This window comes from Saccopteryx bilineata, chromosome 2 (assembly GCF_036850765.1).
Source record: "Saccopteryx bilineata isolate mSacBil1 chromosome 2, mSacBil1_pri_phased_curated, whole genome shotgun sequence".
NCBI lineage: Eukaryota > Metazoa > Chordata > Mammalia > Chiroptera > Emballonuridae > Saccopteryx > Saccopteryx bilineata.
Window position 1 is genome coordinate 272,074,267 of NC_089491.1, and position 18,636 is coordinate 272,092,902.

Sequence of the window (18,636 nt, forward strand, 5' to 3'; positions counted from 1 at the left end):
CACACACACAGTTTTTAAATGCAAAACAATTCTTCTCCGGACACAATACAGAAACATGAAGGAAAAGAACACGAGAAGCATGTGTTGGAGTTAAGGCCTGTGGGAGCACCAGGGAGTACTCCTCTTCCAGTCCCTGCAGAATAACTGACTTTTGGCACCCTGGCCTGAGCTGTCCTTACAGCCTGTGGGGCCAGGTCAGAGGTGTTGAGAAACAAAGAGATCTTTATCAACAGGACAGGCTCCCCTCTCCCCCTCAAACTCACTTCCCTATGGGGGAAGCAAAATGAAATCCTATTTGAAAATGTAAGATTGGAAACGGGTTAAAACAGCTACTGAACCTGTGGGCGTGACACAAAGGGACTTCTGCCCCTGGCCAGGCTGGTGAGGTGCTCCAGGCAGGCAGGTGGGAAGTAAGACTGGTGGGTGAGAGGGCAGCAGTGGAGGGGGGAGCAGTGCCCCAGGCGGCCAGGGGGAGGGCAGACACTCCCAGCTCACAGAGGCTTCTGACCTGATGGGCCAAGGCAGGACCTGGCGTCGCCTCTCCCTGCAAAGCAAGCTGTGCCCACCCCAGGCTGAGTGGGCATGTGGGCAGTAGCCGAGGCCCTCAATCTTCACGCAGGTAAGCCTCCTGTTCTGGCTCAGCCCTGTCGTCCCCCTCCTGGGTTTTCTGACGGAGTTCTTCTGTCTGTGCTTCTGCCAACTTGGTTTCTGCTTTCTGGGAGAGCTGGCGCACCTCCTGCACCTGTGACTTCACCAGCTGAATGTGATTCCTGGCAGTTATGGAGGCCTGGTCTGCTCCTGCCAAGAGATGGGACAATTAGCCTGAGCAGGCAAATGGCAGGTGCAAGTGGACACAAGGGAAGTTGGGGGGCTCCATGTTGTCATCCGAGCCCCTCTTGGGGCCACTTTCCCTGTCCTCCATGCCAGCCTTCTCTCCACAGAGAACTCTGGGATTCCACATTCAGGTCTGCATTTTATTTATTGTCAAAATCCTAGCATGTTTCTCCAGCTGAGTAGCTAGCATTATGGTTGTTAAATGCAATTCCCACAGCTACGTAGCTCCTAAAACAGATGGTTTATGAATTTAATTTTTAACTACACATATTTTTGACAAATTAAGTAATCACTAATAAAATTGTCAAAGATTTCTTTCCTCACCCTAACCAATCTTCAAATATAACCTGTTGGAAGTTTAAAAGACATCTTTTAAAATGAGACCATGTACATATGGAATACCTAGAAAAACACTGTTGGTGTAAATTTACATAATAGCACAAAAGGTATTGAGTGTATTTTGCAGTTTTGTTTAAAAATGTCTTGGAGCTCTATCATTTCTTTTACCAGCTGCTGGTATATTTCATCCTACAGCCAGGTATAATTCTCAGTTAGCCAAGCAATGTGGGTGATTTCCCATCTTACTGCATTAAGGAGAACCTTCAGTACAATGTTGAAAGGTAGTGTATAATAGCAGGCATCCCTCTCTTATTTCTGACCTTGATGAAAATGCTTCTCATATATCACTACCAAGTAGGATCTCTTAACCTGTATCATTTAAGAAAATTCTCTCTATTCATAATGGACTCAGATTTAAATCATAAATGGGCACTACATTTTACTAAAGGCTTTTGGGGCATACATTGATAGGATTACATGGTGGCTTTTCTCCTTTACATAGATAATCTCAAGTAGTGAATTATGTTGACAGTTTTATTCCAAAGATGAATTAGCACTGTATTTTCAGGGTAAATGGCTATATTTGATTTACATTTGTATTTGTGACACTGAACTATATTTTTATTTTGGTGCTGGCCTAGTGCAGTCTCGGATCAGGCCTGTGCTGGCTCTGTACAATTGTACTGGTACACTTTCTAGAACAGGAATTATGTTTCCTGAAGAGCTGATAAAACTCCCCCACAAGCAACCTGGGCATAGTGTCCACTTTTGGGTCACAGAATCTTTGAAAACTGTTTCAATTTTTATGGTTATTGGTCTTTTTTGGGAAGTTTAATTCTCAGGCCAATTCAGGATTCACATAACAATGTTCATATAATGTAAAAAATCTTCCTAACTATAATAGCCCTTTCTCAATTTACTTCTGCTCTCTGAAAATCATACTTGCCCTATCTTTTCAAGGAACCAAATTTTGCCTTTTTCTTATACCTTTTATTTCTTTTATTCTTATACTGTGTGGATTTATTTGCTCTTTCTCTAAGTTCTGGGTTAAAGATAACTTGGTACCTCTTGCACACTGCCTGTCACTCATGGCTCTGTTATTGGTATTGACGCATAAGGCCTTTAAAGCTGTCAATGTCTCTTTAAAGCTGCTCTCCCTGGGTCTGCTAAATACTGCACTTGTTATCACCAATTCTAAATATTTTTAAATTTCCATTTTGATTTTTGGTGAGGAAGAGGTGCAAAGGAATTTCCCGAGTCTCTGTCACCTGGCACAAAATCAATTTTTGTATGTGTTCTATTTGTGTTTGAAAAGATTTGGGGAGAAAGGAGTGAGCAAAATTTTCTTTTCAGCATATATATTTTATTAAACTTCTAAAAATCATTCTGTTCCAACCCTTTTAGATTTAATTTTTTTGGTCTCGACCAGAGTCTGAGGTGTGTATAAAGCCCAGTTTCTCCCTCTGAAAGTCTATCAGTCTTTAACAGTCTTGAGGGGGAACAAGAAAACGGAAAGACTGATCTGGTACCATATGAAGCTGAAAAAATGAGGCCTTAAACATGAGTGGGAGTTTTACTGCTCTGTAACCTAAGACTCCCCCATGCGCCCTACTGGGATCCACCCGGCATGCCCACCAGGGGGCGTTGCTCTGTTGCAACCAGAGCCATTCTAGCGCCTGAGGCAGAGGCCATAGAACCATCCCCAGCGCCCGGGCCATCTTTGCTCCAATGGAGCCTCAGCTGTGGGAGGGGAAGAGAGAGAGAGAGAGAGGAAGGAGAGGGGGAGGGGTGGAGAAGCAGATGGGTGCTTCTCCTATGTGCCCTGGCTGGGAATCGAACCCAGGACTCCTGCACGCCAGGCCGACACTCTACCACTGAGCCAAACGGCCAGGGCTTCTGATTCCTTTTTGATTCCAACATTGCTCTGGAGCTGTTTGAGGGTAACACTCTTTGTGAGTTTCTTCACTCATTCAGTTTTTTAAAAAAAATAATTTTCAACCTTCCTATGCCATTTTGTTTAAGAGGTGCTTCTGTAAATGGTCACAGCTAGAATTATTTTTTTGAGCACAATCCAAAAAAATCATTTAATAACAATAAATTTAATCTACGATTGTGATTCCTGATGTCTGATCACGTTGCTTCAGACGTTCTTTTCAGCCACTCCTGTTTGTGTCTGCCTCTTCCCTAATCCTCTTTGCAGTGCGTTTAATATCTAATTTTTTTTTTTAATATTTTATTTATTGATTTTTTTAGAGAGAGAGGAGTGAGAGAGAGAGACAGAGAGAGAGAGAAGGGGGAGGAGCAGGAAGCATCAACTCCCATATGTGCCTTGACCAGGCAAGCCCAAGGTTTCGAACCGGCGACCTCAGTGTTCCAGGTCGACACTTTATCCCACTGCGCCACCACAGGTCAGGCATATCTAATGTTAAGTAGACGTGTTTCTCCTTCCCCAATAAGGTAAGAAGGCTTAGCATGCTTTTACTTCTTCCCTATGTTGATTTTTAAATACTCAACCTCTGTCAAGTTTTACTAATTTTTTTTCATTATTCTTGTATCTCAGTTGCTTCTAATTTTCTTCACAGTTTTTCCAGAAAACATATATTTGGGTAAACCATGAGTCTTTGTATGTCTGAAAAAAATCTTTCATTCTCAATTTTAATATTTGGCTAGATATAAAATTCTAGGTGATTAGGTTTATCACCTTGCATCTAAAATTGCTAAGACTCATGTCTGATTATATTTCCTTTGTAAGTACATCTATTTTTTCTATGTATACTTTACATTCTGAATCTTCTTTTGCCATTTTATTTTTTAAGTCTGTTCAGAACTTGTGTGAGCCCTGTCAATCTGTTACAGGAAATGTCTATTTCTCACAATGCTTACACTTCAACTTCCCTCGTTCTGTTCTCCCTTGCTCTCTGTCCCCCTCTGTGGGTGGGGTGGGTGGGGTCTGCCCTGCTGCAGGCCCCTCCCAGCACCGCCCCCCCCCCCCAGGCTCCTTTCACACTACCACTGTTTGGCTCCTCATTCCAGTTCTGTTTCCAGAATCTCTGATTCCTTAGGTTTTAGTTAGCTAAGAATTCTTTTTGTTTTTACTTTAAAAAAGTCTTTTGTATCCTTTTTAAGATTTGGTGCTCAAGTCCCAAGTCTGATATCCTGGAATCAGAAAAGTGGTGGGTTTCTTTTTTTTTCCTTTCCAGAGACAGAGAATCAGAGAGAGGGATAGACAGGGACAGACAGGAACGGAGACAGATGAGAAGCATCAATCATCAGTTTTTCGTTGCAACACCTTAGTTGTTCATTGATTGCTTTCTCATATGTGCCTTGACCGTGGGGCTACAGCAGACCGAGTAACCCCTTGCTTGAGCCAGCAACCTTGGGTCCAAGCTGGTGAGCCTTGCTCAAACCAGATGAGCCCACACTCAAGCTGGCGACCTTGGGGTCTCGAACCTGGGTCCTCTGCATCCCAGTTCAACGCTCTATCCACTGCGCCACTGCCTGGTCAGGCGTGGGTTTCTTTTTTAACTGTTTATTGATTTGAAAGAGGAGATAGACGGGGAGGAGCAGGAAGAACCGACTCCTAGTAGAAGTTGCCTGTCCTAGGTGCTTGGACCAGGCAGGCGGGGGTTCTGGGCAGCGACCTCCATGGTCAGGCTTTCTCCCCTGTGCCACCACAGGCTGGGCAGGAAAGTGTTTTAGCATACCGGTTTCTTAAGCACTGGTCGTGGGCTGTCATTTCTGTGAACTACCTTTTTGGGACAGGTCAGGTAAGATGTTAAACTGGAGTTTCTCTCAAAATACATTTAATTAAACAACCATTCTGTAGGCCCAAAAAACACACTGGTGAGTGAGAAGCTGCATTTTCTACACGGAGGACCAAGGAGCAGGGGATGCAGCCCGGGCTGAGTTCCAGTGTGGCTGCTTGCTTCTCACACACAATGTCCTGGGGGAGTTGCTCAGCACCTCTGTCCCGTTTCTTCACCTGTAAACTGGGAATGAGCAATAGGGCCTACTTTAAGGGAACTGGGGGAGGGGTGTGTGTGTAAATTAAAAGTGCCTATAAAATGCTGACCACAAGGCCTGAAATATTCATAAATTATCTGTTTTATAAAAAAGTGCTTAATAAACTATTTGAAAGCAGCCAAATTTTTTAACTGGTGGTAGTTTTTATTGTCTAGGTATTGACAACATTGCCTCCGCTGGCCTGGTCTACAGAAGCATTAATCTTCCCTATTGTGCAAATAAAATGCTGGATATACTGGAAATGGGGACCTTTTCTCACCAAGTTAGAGCCATGGGGGCTTCAGACCATCTAACCCAAAGCCCTCATTTTACAGCTAGAAGGAAAGACCAGCACCTCCACCGAGACGATGTTAACCTACCAGTATGGTACGCGGCTTCTGCTGCCATTTCCGAGAGACCAACTGCGGTCATCCACGTGGATTCCAGCCTCAAATATTCTTGTTGTTTTGAAGTCATCTGTAAATTAAACAAAGTGCTGCAGACAAGTGGAAGAGGTTAAGCACATTTAAACGGGCTTATTCAAAACGTTAGACTTAGAGCACAAACACTGGTGAGACCTCTACCCCAGTCCTCAGACGCCACGAGGCAGGGGCCGCAGCACAGACAGGCCTAGCTTTCTGCTTACCTCCACTCGGGCTCCTATAATCACTTGCCACACTTCATCTTCCTCCTGTGAATTCATTTTCCCGAGTAAACTTGTATATTGTCGGTATAGGGAAACCAGGGTATAAACAGCCTGCAAATATAGAACAAACAGGTCTGCATGATGTAAGTGAGGCCTACGGGGTAGGGCCAGGGAGACGGACACCTCCAGATGTCCCATGACTGCAGACTGGCCCTTCAGTCCGCACTACTGTGTGAAGTAGGGCCATATGAGAATTTTAAATAATTTTGATTATTCACATGCTCTATTAGCTCAGATAAATGGGGTCCAAATTGTCCTCACAGAGAAGGCCCTGGTGTTGCTGATGGTGGGAGACTTGGGGCCCTTTTACCCCTAACCAAACCAAATCAGCTTGGTTCTGTTTTATAAGCTGGGCTGCTATATTTAAGACTTTCTTTTAAAAACCTGTGACTTAGATCAGGGTGAGAGTGGCTCTGTAAGCCATATAGTCTGTTGCAACTATTAAGTCACAAAAGCAGCCCTTGACGATACTTAAACACGGGAGCCTGGTATGTCAGGTACCTACAAAGGCAGACACCCAACTGGACACAGCCTGTGAGCCAGTCTGCTTACCACTGGTCTAGGTGGCTAAGATTTAACAGGAGGACACTTACCTTAGTGTACTCAGTGATGGCTTCAATCAGTGCGTATGTGGTCTGGGAGAGAAAGGTGGAGGTGCTGTCTGTTACCAGGGACACAGCCCGCCTCATTAGTGCATCGTTACTAAGAGAATGAGGCTCTGATTTCTGAAAGACAAACATTTTCACTCAACTTCCAAAGCCTAGCTGAGATGGTCGGTCACCACAGACGGCCAGGTGAGAAATGTAATTCTCATGCAACTGCACCATGCTTCTTTGTACCAGCAGTTTCTTTTCAAGCTTTCTCTTGGCTATTTAAAATAGCAATAACTCCAGCTTGTTTTCTACCTACTCCTTTAGTTTCTGCTCCAAAAAGCAAAAGTATCTCTTTATATAAAAGGCTATTAATTATGACCAATAAATTTCAGGACATTATGATTCATTTATTACCACAGTACTAAATGCTTGGGATATGAAGATAAAAAAGATATTTTCTGCCCTCAAAGATTTCAGACAGAGAGGGGAAGTGCCAGAGCTTACAGAAACTTGAAAATCCATGCAATCAGTGTCAGGGAGCTGAGGCAGAAGTCTGTATGGGCCAGAGCAGGGGCCACGGAGGGGAGCAGTTGCTTCTCAGGTGAATGAGAACAGCTTAGGAAGGCTTCAGAGCTGAGGGTAAGCTAAATAGAGGAAAGTAAGTGGGCAGAATGAGCGGTACAGTTTTGGGGACTCTTCACTCTGACCTCAGCTATTATGTTAAAAAAAAAAAAGCCAATATCCTTGCCTTTTTCTTCCTCAGCAGAGCATTTATTATACTAGAATGAAGAAACCAATCCCTCTATTGTCTTGTTCTTGCCAGAGTATAACACGCAGAATCGTGCTGACTGACATGGTAGTGGAGAAATCATTGATACATGAACAAATCAAGAATTTATTTACCATGTTTATATTTCATTCAACCAAATTATTGAGTTTTCATTACATACCAGGCACTGAAAGGCTAGAAATGAAGGAATGATGTTATCTGTGCTTATGAGATGCTAAGATGGATCTATTCTGACAACTTATGTCTTCACGATGCCCACATGTCACCGTGCACTTCACCGGTTCCCCACTGCAGTCTGGGCAGCACCACTTCTTTAACAGATAAGGAAAGGGAAGCTCAGAGCAGTTATATGATGGCACCCAGAAGGCACTCATCTAGACCTCACACTCCAAGGTTTCCATTACGGCCAGGAGAGTGTCAAATAAATCATCAGCAGATAGAAACAACAATATGAAGTGGTCAGAAATGGAGACTGTTGGAACTAGGAAGGGTTTTAGAGAGAGGTAGATTTGGGCCTGAAGAGAAGCAGGGTTAGAAGGGCAGGCGCCTGGGTGGAAGAAACCAAGGAAAGAGGAAGGAAGGATGCAGGCAACAGGCAACGCTCAGGAGTGGAGCCCGGACAGTGGGAGCAAGAGGGTGAGCTGGCTGGGCACATGAGCGCAGGGGAAGGTTCTAAAGAACAGAACTGCTGTTGCTGCAGGAGAACGAGAGGCGCCTGGCATGGGGCCCAGACAGAGGTAAATAAGGCTTGAGAACAGTACATAAACTCTGAAAGGCCAAACCCCAAAATGTCCTAATTGTGGCTGAAAATGGCCTGCTGCTCAGTTAAGGGTTCTAGGGTTAGAGTCATCCATATGCAGTGATGAGGACTGGAGTAAGGCCCAAAAAGCTGAGGGCTCAGGAGTGAGCCTTGGACGATGCTGAAAACACTTATAATAAATGGGATTAATCATATTGTGATAAATACATTGGAATCAGGAATAGTTTGCTGATTTCCTATTTTTTTTTTTAATTTTTATTTTTTACAGAGACAGAGTCAGAGAGAGGGATAGATAGGGACAGACAGACATTAACGGAGAGAGATAAGCATCAATCATTAGTTTTTCTTCATGACACCTTAGTTGTTCATTGATTGCTTTCTCATGTGCCTTGACCATGGGGCTACAGCAGACCGAGTAACCCCTTGCTCAAGCCAGCGACCTTGGGTCCAAGCTGGTGAGCTTTTTTGCTCAAACCAGATGAGCCCGCGCTCGAACTGGCGACCTTGGGGTCTCGAACCTGGGTCCTCCGCATCCCAGTCCGATGCTCTATCCACTGCGCCACCACCTGGTCAGGCTGCTGGTTTCCTATTTAGTTCTTCCTGATAAAGCATATAACCAGCGATTTTAAAAAATAAGGTAGCGCCTGACCAGGCGGTGGTGCAGTGGATAGAGTGTCAGACTGGGATGCAGAGGACCCGGGTTCAAGACCCCGAGGTCGCCAGCTTGAGCGTGGGCTCATCTGGTTTGAGGAAAAGCCCACCAGCTTGAACCCAAGGTCGCTGGCTCAAGCAAGGGGTTACTCGGTCTGCTGAAGGTCCGCGGTCAAGGCACATATGAGAAAGCAATCAATAAACAACTAAGGTGTTGCAATGCGCAATGAAAAACTAATGATTGATGCTTCTCATCTCTCTCCGTTCCTGTCTGTCTGTCCCTGTCTATCTCTCTCGCTGACTCACTCTCTGACCCTGTAAAATAAAAAAAAGTAGCACTTTTAGCCTGGCCTGTGGTGGCAGAGCATAAAGCATTGACCTGGAATGCTGAGGTTGCCAGTTTGAAGCCCCTGGCATTGCCTGGTCAAGGCACCTACAAGAAGCAATTGAGTTGGTGCTTCTGCTCCCCCCACCTCCTCCTCTCTCTCTCCCTCCTCTCTAAAATCAATAAATAAAATCTTAAGTAATAAGGTACTACTTTCACATCAACTGTCTACTTGGCAGTTCCACCTATATGTCTGCTAAACATCTCAGACTGTCATTTCCAAAGCTGAACTCTATTTTTCCCAAAACCTATTCCTCTCTCCATCCCAGTAAATGGCAACTCCACTGTCTCAGCTGCTTAGGTCTTCTGAAAGCAGTGGAATCTGGGTAGTACACTCCACATCTAACCCCTCAGCAACCCCTGCTGATCACATGTCCCTCTTCTCTCCACCTCCACTACTGCCCACCTAGACCAAGCACACTATTACCTCATGCCTGGACTCATATTGGTCTTCCTAGTTCCATATATACCTTTCAAAATTTGTCACCAGATGACATGATATTACATATGGAAAACCCTAAAGACACCACCAAAAAACTATTAGAACTAATAAATTCAGTAAAGCTGCAGGACACAAAATCCACATCAGAGATCTGTTGCGTTTCTATACACCAATAACAAATGATCAGAAGGAGAAATTAAGAAAACAGTCCACTCACAACTGCCTAAGTGTAAGATACCTAGGAAACCTGAACAGACACTTCTCCCAAAGAGACATACAAATGGCCAACAGATATATGAACAGATGCTCATCTTCGTTAGCTATTAGAGAAATGCAAATCAAAACTACAATGAGATTCCACCTCACACTGGCTGTAATCAACAAGACACGTAATAGCAAGTGTTGGAGAGGCTGTGGAGAAAAAGGAACTCTCATTCACTCCTGGTGAGAATGTAAACCGGTACAGCCATTATGGAAGACAGCATGGTGGTACCTCAAAAAATTAAGAATAGAATTATATGACCCAACAATCCCTTTACTGGGTATCAACCCAAAAAATTCAAAAACATTGGTACACAAAGACACATGCACCCCCATGTTCATTACAGCATTATTCACAGTAATCAAGATATGGAAACAACCAAAGTGTCCCTCAACAGAGGACTGGATAAAGAAGAGGTGGTACATACATATAATGGAATACCACTCAGCCCAAGAAATGATGGCATATTGAGATTTATGGCAACATGGACGGACCTTGAGAACATTATACTGAGTGAAATAAGTCAGAAAAAGCTAAGAACTATATGATTTCACACATAGGTGGGATATAAAACTGGGACTCATGGACATAGACAACATTGCAGTGGTGCAGCCCTGGCCAGATAATTCAGTTGATTAGCACCCTGTCCCAGTATATAAAGGTTGCGGTTTGATCCTTGCTCAGGGTACAGACAGAAACAGATCAATGTTTCAGTATCCCTCTCTCCCTTCCTCTCTAAAATCAATAAGTTTTTTAAAATATTAAAAAAAAACCCAACCTGGTTACCAGGGGGAGGAGGGCAAGAAGAAGGGGAGTAAGGGGGGACAAATATACAGTGATGGAAAATGAGCTGACTTTGGGTGATGGGCACACAACACAATTGACAGTTCAAATGCTACAGAGATGTTCACCTGAAACCTATGTACTCTCATTGATCATGTCACCCCATTAAATTTCTTTAAAAAAAAAAAAAAAAGGATACCTAGGAATAAATTTAACCAAAGAGGTGAAAGTCCTGTACTCTTACAACTGTAAGATAAGTGACAGATTCAGTGCAGTCCCTATTATTATAATACTAATGGCATTCTCCTCAGAATCAGAACTAATCCTAAAATTTACATGGAACCACAAAAGAAAACTAAATGACCAAAGAAATCCTGAGAAAGAACAAAGTGTTATCACTCCCTGATATTAAACTATACTACAAAGCTACAATAATCACACAGTATATTAATAGTGTAAAAAAAAGAACAGAATAGGGAGCCCAGAAATAAATCTTTGCTTTTATGGCCAATCAGACAAAAAAGGCAAAGATATACAATGGGGTAAAGACAATCTATTCAGTTAAGTGGTGCTGGCAAAACTGGACATTTTCTAGCTCCATATACAAATTCAAAGTAAATTAGAGACTTATGTTAGACCTGAAACCACTGATCTCTGTTTTTGGTTTTTTTTTTTTACCACTGATCTCTTAGAAAACAAAATAGGCTATAAACTCTTTGACACTGCTCTTAGCAGTATTTTTTTAAATGTTATCTCCTCAAGCTAGGGGAACAAAAGAAAATATAAATGGGACTGTATCAAACAAAAAAGCTTTGCATAGCAAAGGATACCATCAACATAATGAAAAAACTTACTGGATGGGAGAAGATATTTGCAAAAGTTACATCCAGGCCCTGGCCAGTTGGCTCAGTGGTAGAGTGTCGGCCTGGCGTGCAGGAGTCCCGGGTTCGATTCCCGGCCAGGGCAGACAGGAGAAGCGCCCATCTGCTTCTCCACCCCTCCCCCTCTCCTTCCTCTCTGTCTCTCTCTTCCCCTCCCACAGCCAGGCTCCATTGGAGCAAAGATGGCCCGGGCGCTGGGGATGGCTCCTTGGCCTCTGCCCCAGGCGCTAGAGTGGCTCTGGTCACGACAGTGCGACGACAGGAGGGACAGAGCATAGCCCCTGGTGGGCAGAGCGTCGCCCCCTGGTGGGCGTGCTGGGTGGATCCCGGCCGGGTGCATGCAGGAGTCTGACTGTCTCTCCCCATTTCCAGCTTCAGAGAAATAAAAAATAAATAAATAAATAAATAAAAAGATACATCCAATAAAGAGTTAATATCCAAAATATATTAACTCATACAACTTAACCTCCCCCCCATCCAATTTAAAAATACCAGGACCTAAACAGAACTTTTTCCCAAAAAGACGTAGAGATGGGCCTGACCAGGCGGTGGCGCAGTGGATGGAGCGTCGGACTGGGATGCGGAAGGACCCAGGTTCGAGACCCCGAGGTCGCCAGCTTGAGCGCGGGCTCATCTGGCTTGAGCAAAGAGCTCACCAGCTTGGACCCAAGGTCGCTGGCTCCAGCAGGGGGTTACTCGGTCTGCTGAAGGCCCGCGGTCAAGGCACATGTGAGAACGCAATCAATGAACAACTAAGAAGTCGCAACGCGCAATGAGAAACTGATGATTGATGCTTCTCATCTCTCTCCGTTCCTGTCCGTCTGTCCCTGTCTATCTCTGCCTCTGTAAAAAAAAGACGTAGAGATGGCCAACATACATGAAAAGAGGTTCAACATCACTTACCATGAGGGAAATGCAAATTAAAACCACAATGAGTTACCACCTCACACCTGTCAGAATAGCTATCATCAACAAATCAACAAATAAGTGCTGGTAAGGATGTGGAGAAAAGGGAACCCTCCTGCACTGCTAGTGGGGTTGTAAATTAGAGGAGCTACTATGGAAAATAGTATAGAGGTTTCTCAAAAAATTAAAAATAGAGCTGCCATATGACCCAGAAATTCCACTTCTGGGTACTTATCTGAAGAAAATAAAATCACTAGTTAGAAAAGATATATGCACCCCTACGTTCATGGCAGCATTGTTTACAATGGCCAAGATACAGAAACAACCTAGGTGTCTACTGATAAATGAATGGATAAAGATGTGATATGTATGTCTGTGTATGTACACACACACACACACACAAGGTAGTATTTTTTTTTTTTTTTTTGTATCTTTCTGAAGCTGGAAACGGGGAGGCAGTCAGACAGACTCCCGCATGCGCCCGACCGGGATCCACCCGGCACGCCCACCAGGGGGCGATGCTCTGCCCATCTGGAGCGTTGCTCTCTTGCAACCAGAGCCACTCTAGCACCTGAGGCAGAGGCCATAGAGCCATCCCCAGCGCCCGGCCCATCTTTGCTCCAATGGAGCCTCGGCTGTGGGAGGGGAAGAGAGAGATGGAGAGGAAGGAGAGGGGGAGGGGTGGAGAAGCAGATGGGCACTTCTCCTGTGTGCCCTGGCCGGGAATCAAACCCAGGACTTCCACACGCCAGGCCGACGCTCTATCACTGAGCCAACCGGCCAGGGCACAGTAGTATTATTTAGGAACAAAAAAAGAATGAAATCTTGCCAGTTGCAACAATATAGATGGACCTAGAGAGTATTATGCTAAAGTGAAAAAGTCAGCTAGAGAAAGACAAATACTGTATGATCTCACTTATATGTGTAATCTAAATAAAGCAAAATAAATGAATAAACAAAGAAGACACAAATGTAAAGAACAGCAGATGGCTGCCAGGTGGGAGGGGATGGGAATAAGAAACAAGTAATTACTACTGAGGAGCACAGAGCCATAGGCAGTACAGCTCTGTGTTTAACAGAGGTTTAACATAATTCCCTCTCACTGAAATTAATACTGCTTATGTAGAACCCACAAGTTATTTGATAAGGCTTAAAGTTTTATTTTCACCATATTTGAGAGAACCAGAATGGGAAAAAATTAATTTAATGAATCTTCTAGATGTCTTTAAAATATTTCTATTTTATATTTTTAAATATTCAAGAATAGAATCCAGTCAATTAAACAAATATACTTTGCATAACTGAAGAAACAGAAATATCTAGGTGGTATTTTCTAAGCAGCCTGCTAAATGTATGGAACTCTCTGTGCTAAATGTACTTCTTCCAGTCATATACAACAGTCTCAGATACATGCAATGAATAGATTGCTATCCTTAGAAAATCTGTACTTTTTATTTTGAAGAAAATATAAATAAAAAATTAAAAGTTACATCAGATTGTAATAATCTTGTGCTAAAATCCTCTGTGGCCTCCTTTTCAGAAAAATCTAAAACTTTACAGTGGCCCACAATATACAAGACACAATTCAATCCTCAGCTGTCTATGGCCCCATCGTCTTCCTCATTCCCCTCCAGCCACATTCCACTCCAGGCACAGCCCAGCTTTCTCCCTCTGCCTGGCAGGCTGTTTCCCAGGGTATCATACGGTCTCCTCTCAGGTGACTCTGATCTCGGCCTAAAGACCACTTCCTCAGCAACCTTCGACCACCCTATCTCACACAGAACAGCTGCCTCACAGCACTTCTGATTCATTTACCATTTTCTGCACAGCACTTAGCATCGCCTGGCATTTTAAAATTTACTGACTTTTAGAAAGGAAAAGAGAGAAAGCGAGACACATCGTTTTTGGTAGTTTTTTAAAATTCATTTTTATCAGAGAGAGAGGAGAGAGCGAGAGAACAGGGGGAGGAGCGGGAAGCATCAACTCCCATATGTGCCTTGACCAGGAGATCTCAGCATTCCAGGTTGACGCTTTAATCACTGCACCACCACAAGTCAGGCGAGAGAGACATCGTTTTGTTGTTCCCATTATGTCAGTGGTCGACTCCTGCCCATGCTGCCACAGGGGATCTGACCTGCAACCACCATGAACCTGGGACACTGCTCCAACCAACTGAGCTACCACCCAGTGCATTACCTGGCACTTTCTGTTGATTTTCTTCCTTTTCTTGTTCCCGGAGTAAGCTTTAAGAGAGCAGGAAGTGGAATGCTGAGGTTGCAGGTTCCTGTCCCTGGGCTTGCCCAGGGCAAGGCACATATGAGAAGTAAAAACTAGGAGTTGATGCTTCCTGCTCCTCCCCCACTGCCTTTCTCTCCCTCTTTCTCTCCTCTGCCTACAATAAAAAAATAAGATCTTAAGGAAAAAGAGAGCAGGAACTTTGCTTTTGCTCAGTGTGTGATACACAAAAAGTGCTCAGTAAATTTTTGTTAAATGAAAGACTATTTTGTTGATAGACTAATATACTTATTTCTCTCTCCTCTATACAATTTGACCAACCTGACATACCATTCCAACCAAAACAGACAATCAAAATGGGAGTATTAATATGTTTGTTTAGCTCTGAAAAGATGTGGTACAGTCCTAAGGGTACCATTATGTGCGCACGCCCAGGTGTGAGAGCACAGGTTAACTGTGAGAGCTTTTTTAAAATTATTTTTTTATTATTTATTATTTTTTGTATTTTTCCAAAGCTAGAAACGGGGAGGCAGACAAACAGACTCCCGCATGCGCCGGACCGGGATCCACCCGGCATACCCACCAGGGGGCGATGCTCCGCCCATCTTGGGGCGTCGCTCTGCCGCAATCAGAGCCATTCTAGCGCCTGAGGCAGAGGGCACAGAGTCATCCTCAGCGCCCAGGCAAAACCCCGCTCCAATGGAGCCTTGGCTGCGGGAAGAGAGAGACAGAGAGGAAGAGAGGGGGAGGGGTAGAGAAGCAGATGGGCGCCTCTCCTGTGTGCCCCGGCCAGGAATCGAACCCGGAACTTCTGCACGCCGGGCCGACGCTCCACCACTGAGCCAACCGGCCAGGGCTATTATTTTTATTTTTATTTATTCATTTTAGAGAGGAGGGAGGGAGAGGGAGAGAGAGAGGGAGAGAGAGAGAGGGAGAGAGAACGAGAAAGAAAGAGAGAAAAGAAGAAAGGAGAGAGAGAGAGAAAGGAAAGAAAGAAAGAAAGAGAGAGAGAGAGAGAGAGAGAGAAAGAAAGAAGGAAAGGGAAGGGGAAGGGGAAGGGGAAGGACAGGAAAGAAAGGGAAGGAGCAGGAAGCATCAACTCCCATATATGCCTTGACCAGACAAGTGCAGGGTTTTGAACCGGCGACCTCAGTGTTCCCAGGACGACGCTTCAACCACTGCGCCACCAGAGGTCAGGCTGTGAGAGCTTTCTGATGCTTTATTTTCCACGAGACAGCAAACACGAAGTGACACGGCAGTACTCTACCTGTGCAACAGGAACGGCACACAGGGCCACACCAAACCCAACGGCCACAGTTCTGCGACACGGTCTCATCAATACCGAAAAACAGCGTCTCTTCAAGTCAGCCATGGCAGGGGCACACTGTCTGTACCTAAACACATAAGTCAGATTTAATAAAAGGCACAACCACCCCTCAGCTGTACAAGTTGCTCCCACTTCTTTTTTTTTTTTTTTCCACTTCTTCATAGGGGGTGGAAACTCAGCCTGGGGCTACGCAGGAGCCCACGTGAAGAGGTCGAGTCCCGGACTCGCCAAGGAGCACCCGCTGCCCAGCTCGCGCGAGCCGCCGCCGCCGCGCGGGAACGCGGCCGACGGGTCAGGAGTTCAACAGGTTCCAGGTGTGGCCGGTGAACGGGAGACCTCAGGGCTTTTTAAAAGCCTCCCGCTCGAACAAGTGCTTCTGCAGGCAGGCTTTCCTCTGGATGAAAGCAAGGCGTCACGGATAGGCGACACCCGGGGGCCGCGGATGCGGCGGGGCGCGGGGTGTGTGTGTGCCGACCAGTCCCGGGCCCGCTGCCCCCGGGGAACTGTCTCCCCCGCCCGCCGGGCGCCCCAGGAAGACTGCGGGGGCTGGGGGACCGGCTTCCCGCAGGTGCACTAACGGAGAAGCCGTCGGCGAGGAACGAACCCCGGTCCCGGCCGAGGGGGCGGGGGCCTCGGGCCCGGCGGAGGCGGGACATCCTCAGACCTCTGAGAGGGGCGGGCCGCCGCGGCCCGCTGGGCAGAAGGGAGAGTGAACGCCCGCAGGGCCTGCGCTGCGGCTGCCGCCCAGCGCTGACTGCGTAACCTGCCCCCACTTCCATCCTGCCCTCCTGCACTGCCGCAGCGATACCTGAAAAAGGAGGACACGCTCCGCAACCACCAGCTCCGCAGAGCCGCCATCCCGCTGAGGGTGGACGCCGGAAGTGACGTGTTCGCGATCGAGGGCGGGGTCAGGTTTCCGCTTGAGAGGGCCTGGCCCCGTGACCACGCCCCTCCCCAAGGGACCAGCCGGGGATTGGACAGGTGCGGAAGGCGGAGCTTAGGGAAACGGCTGTAACGGTCGTGTCTGGTGTCCAACCGCCGGAGGTTCCGTACGGGGCTGCCCGGGCCTGAGCGGCGCGGAGGGGGCGGAGCGAAGACGGCCGTAGTGGCAGGACTGGGGCCTGGGTCCGGGCGGTGCCTCTAGACTCAGGTCAGGTCGGGACAAGAAGACGGGAGGGGCGGGGAGTCAGGGCGGAGGCGCTGTCACTTCAGCACCAGGAAGTAGGTGGTCCAGCCGGCCAGCAGCAGCGCCCCGATGAGCACCGTGTAGCTGAGAAGCACGAAGGCCAGCAGCTCCCTCAGCAGCTGTAGCACGTGGATGGTGGACGAGGCCGGCATCGTCCCGCGTCGGAGGCCCGAGGACCTGCGGGGCAGGGGCACCGGAAGATCCTGAGTACGCAGAGGACGGTTTCTGCCCCCGCGGGATCCCAATCCGACAGCAAGGCTGCTGAGCCAAACCCTATTTTCGGCACCGTGGACGCAGGTGGCTGCAGGTGGCTGGATTATGTCCCCGCCCTCCAAAGAGGAAACACTTTCCTAAAGTTAAGGAAGCCCAAAGTATTGATTTTCTCCTAATTAACCATCTGGATGTTCTATGCATTTCACTACAGCTTTTTTTTTTTTTTTTTTTAACAGAGACAGAGTCAGAGAGAGATAGACAGGGACAGACAGACAGGAACGGAGAGAGATGAGAAGCATCAATCATTAGTTTTTCGTTGTGCATTGCAACACCGTAATTGTTCATTGATTGCTTTCTCATATGTGCCTTGACCATCGACCTTCAGCAGACCGAGTAACCCCTTGCTTGAGCCAGCGACCTTGGGTCCAAGCTGGTGGGCTTTTGCTCAAACCAGATGAGCCCGCGCTCAAGCTGGCGACCTCGGGGTCTCGAACCTGGGTCCTCTGCATCCCAGTCCGATGCTCTATCCACTGCGCCAATGCCTGGTCAGGCAACTACAGAATTCTTCTAAACCCCATTCTTGGGCTCCTGATCTACATACAATAGATTGAGGCTTGGAGGACAGCGCTGGCTGCTCTGTGAGTCTTCATCCCGGCCCTCTCCTTCCATCCACCTCCTGCATTTTTAATGCTACGGGTGCTGCTAATGGGCTAGTGGAGTAAAGCTTTCTTTTCCTGTCGCTCAGCCGCTACTGCGGCTGTCTGCGGCTTGGGGAGGGGAAGAGAAGAGAGACCCACTTGGGGAAGGGGAAGGCAGCGGCCGCCCTTCCGCGATTCCTCTGGCCCCAAAGCTTGCCAATAGCAGCGTCTGATCTCTGTGGTCCCACATGCTAGCTAGCCCTTCGGGCCAGCCAGGAGTGCAGGGGTGCTGAGAGGTGGGTCTCAATTTGATGCTGGGCTTATCTCCTTCCTCATGGTCCTCTTGTCCATCTGTTCCAGCCCCACGGCTCGTCCAGCACAGCCAGAATCAGATGGTAACCATCACAAACGAGCTCTTACCTCCATTGCTGCCCTGCCCAGAACTCCCCTCAGCACCAGCCACTAGCTTCCCTCTCCCCATTACACTCACTCAGCAAAGTTCCCAGGGCTCCTCTGCCAGGGCGGCTCTGAGCTTCCTCCCGGATCTTATCTGCAGTCCGAAGGTAGCTTGTGTGCACTCCAGTGATCTCCACAGAGCTGAGGGATTCTCAGGCAACAGCTGCACTCATCAACTAGGTGTGGTCTCCAGACCAATCACAATCTCCACGTGGTCCCTGAGCACCCATGGAGCTGCGCAGACGCC

At 46.7% G+C, this 18,636-nt stretch overlaps 2 protein-coding genes across 2 annotated transcripts; both read right to left on the bottom strand.

Moving 5' to 3' along the window:
• Window positions 1-11: 11 nt before the first annotated feature.
• Window positions 12-16,769, bottom strand: DIABLO (diablo IAP-binding mitochondrial protein). The gene is made up of 6 exons (XM_066260662.1): window positions 16,705-16,769; window positions 15,837-15,963; window positions 6,475-6,606; window positions 5,822-5,932; window positions 5,556-5,652; window positions 12-798 (listed from the first exon to the last, which is right to left on the bottom strand). Exons 1-6 carry the CDS (start codon window positions 16,752-16,754, stop codon window positions 605-607), a joined length of 711 nt encoding a protein of 236 aa, XP_066116759.1. The 5' UTR covers window positions 16,755-16,769; the 3' UTR covers window positions 12-604.
• LOC136325778 (uncharacterized) lies at window positions 16,763-18,587 on the bottom strand. Its single transcript, XM_066260663.1, has 2 exons — window positions 18,424-18,587; window positions 16,763-17,259 (listed from the first exon to the last, which is right to left on the bottom strand). The coding sequence occupies exon 2, from the start codon at window positions 17,232-17,234 to the stop codon at window positions 17,100-17,102; it is 135 nt and encodes a 44-aa protein (XP_066116760.1). The 5' UTR covers window positions 17,235-17,259; window positions 18,424-18,587; the 3' UTR covers window positions 16,763-17,099.
• Window positions 18,588-18,636: the final 49 nt, after the last annotated feature.

Bases quoted from the DNA above. Each gene is read 5' to 3' on its own strand.
- DIABLO (XM_066260662.1), bottom strand. From the start codon at position 16,754: ATGGCGGCTCTGCGGAGCTGGTGGTTGCGGAGCGTGTCCTCCTTTTTC. The intron at 15,964-16,704 runs GTATCGCTGCGG...TTATGTGTTTAG, and splicing joins AGCGTGTCCTCCTTTTTCAG to GTACAGACAGTGTGCCCCTG. The intron at 6,607-15,836 runs GTAGAGTACTGC...TTTGTCTTTCAG, and splicing joins GTGCCGTTCCTGTTGCACAG to AAATCAGAGCCTCATTCTCT.
- LOC136325778 (XM_066260663.1), bottom strand. From the start codon at position 17,234: ATGCCGGCCTCGTCCACCATCCACGTGCTACAGCTGCTGAGGGAGCTG.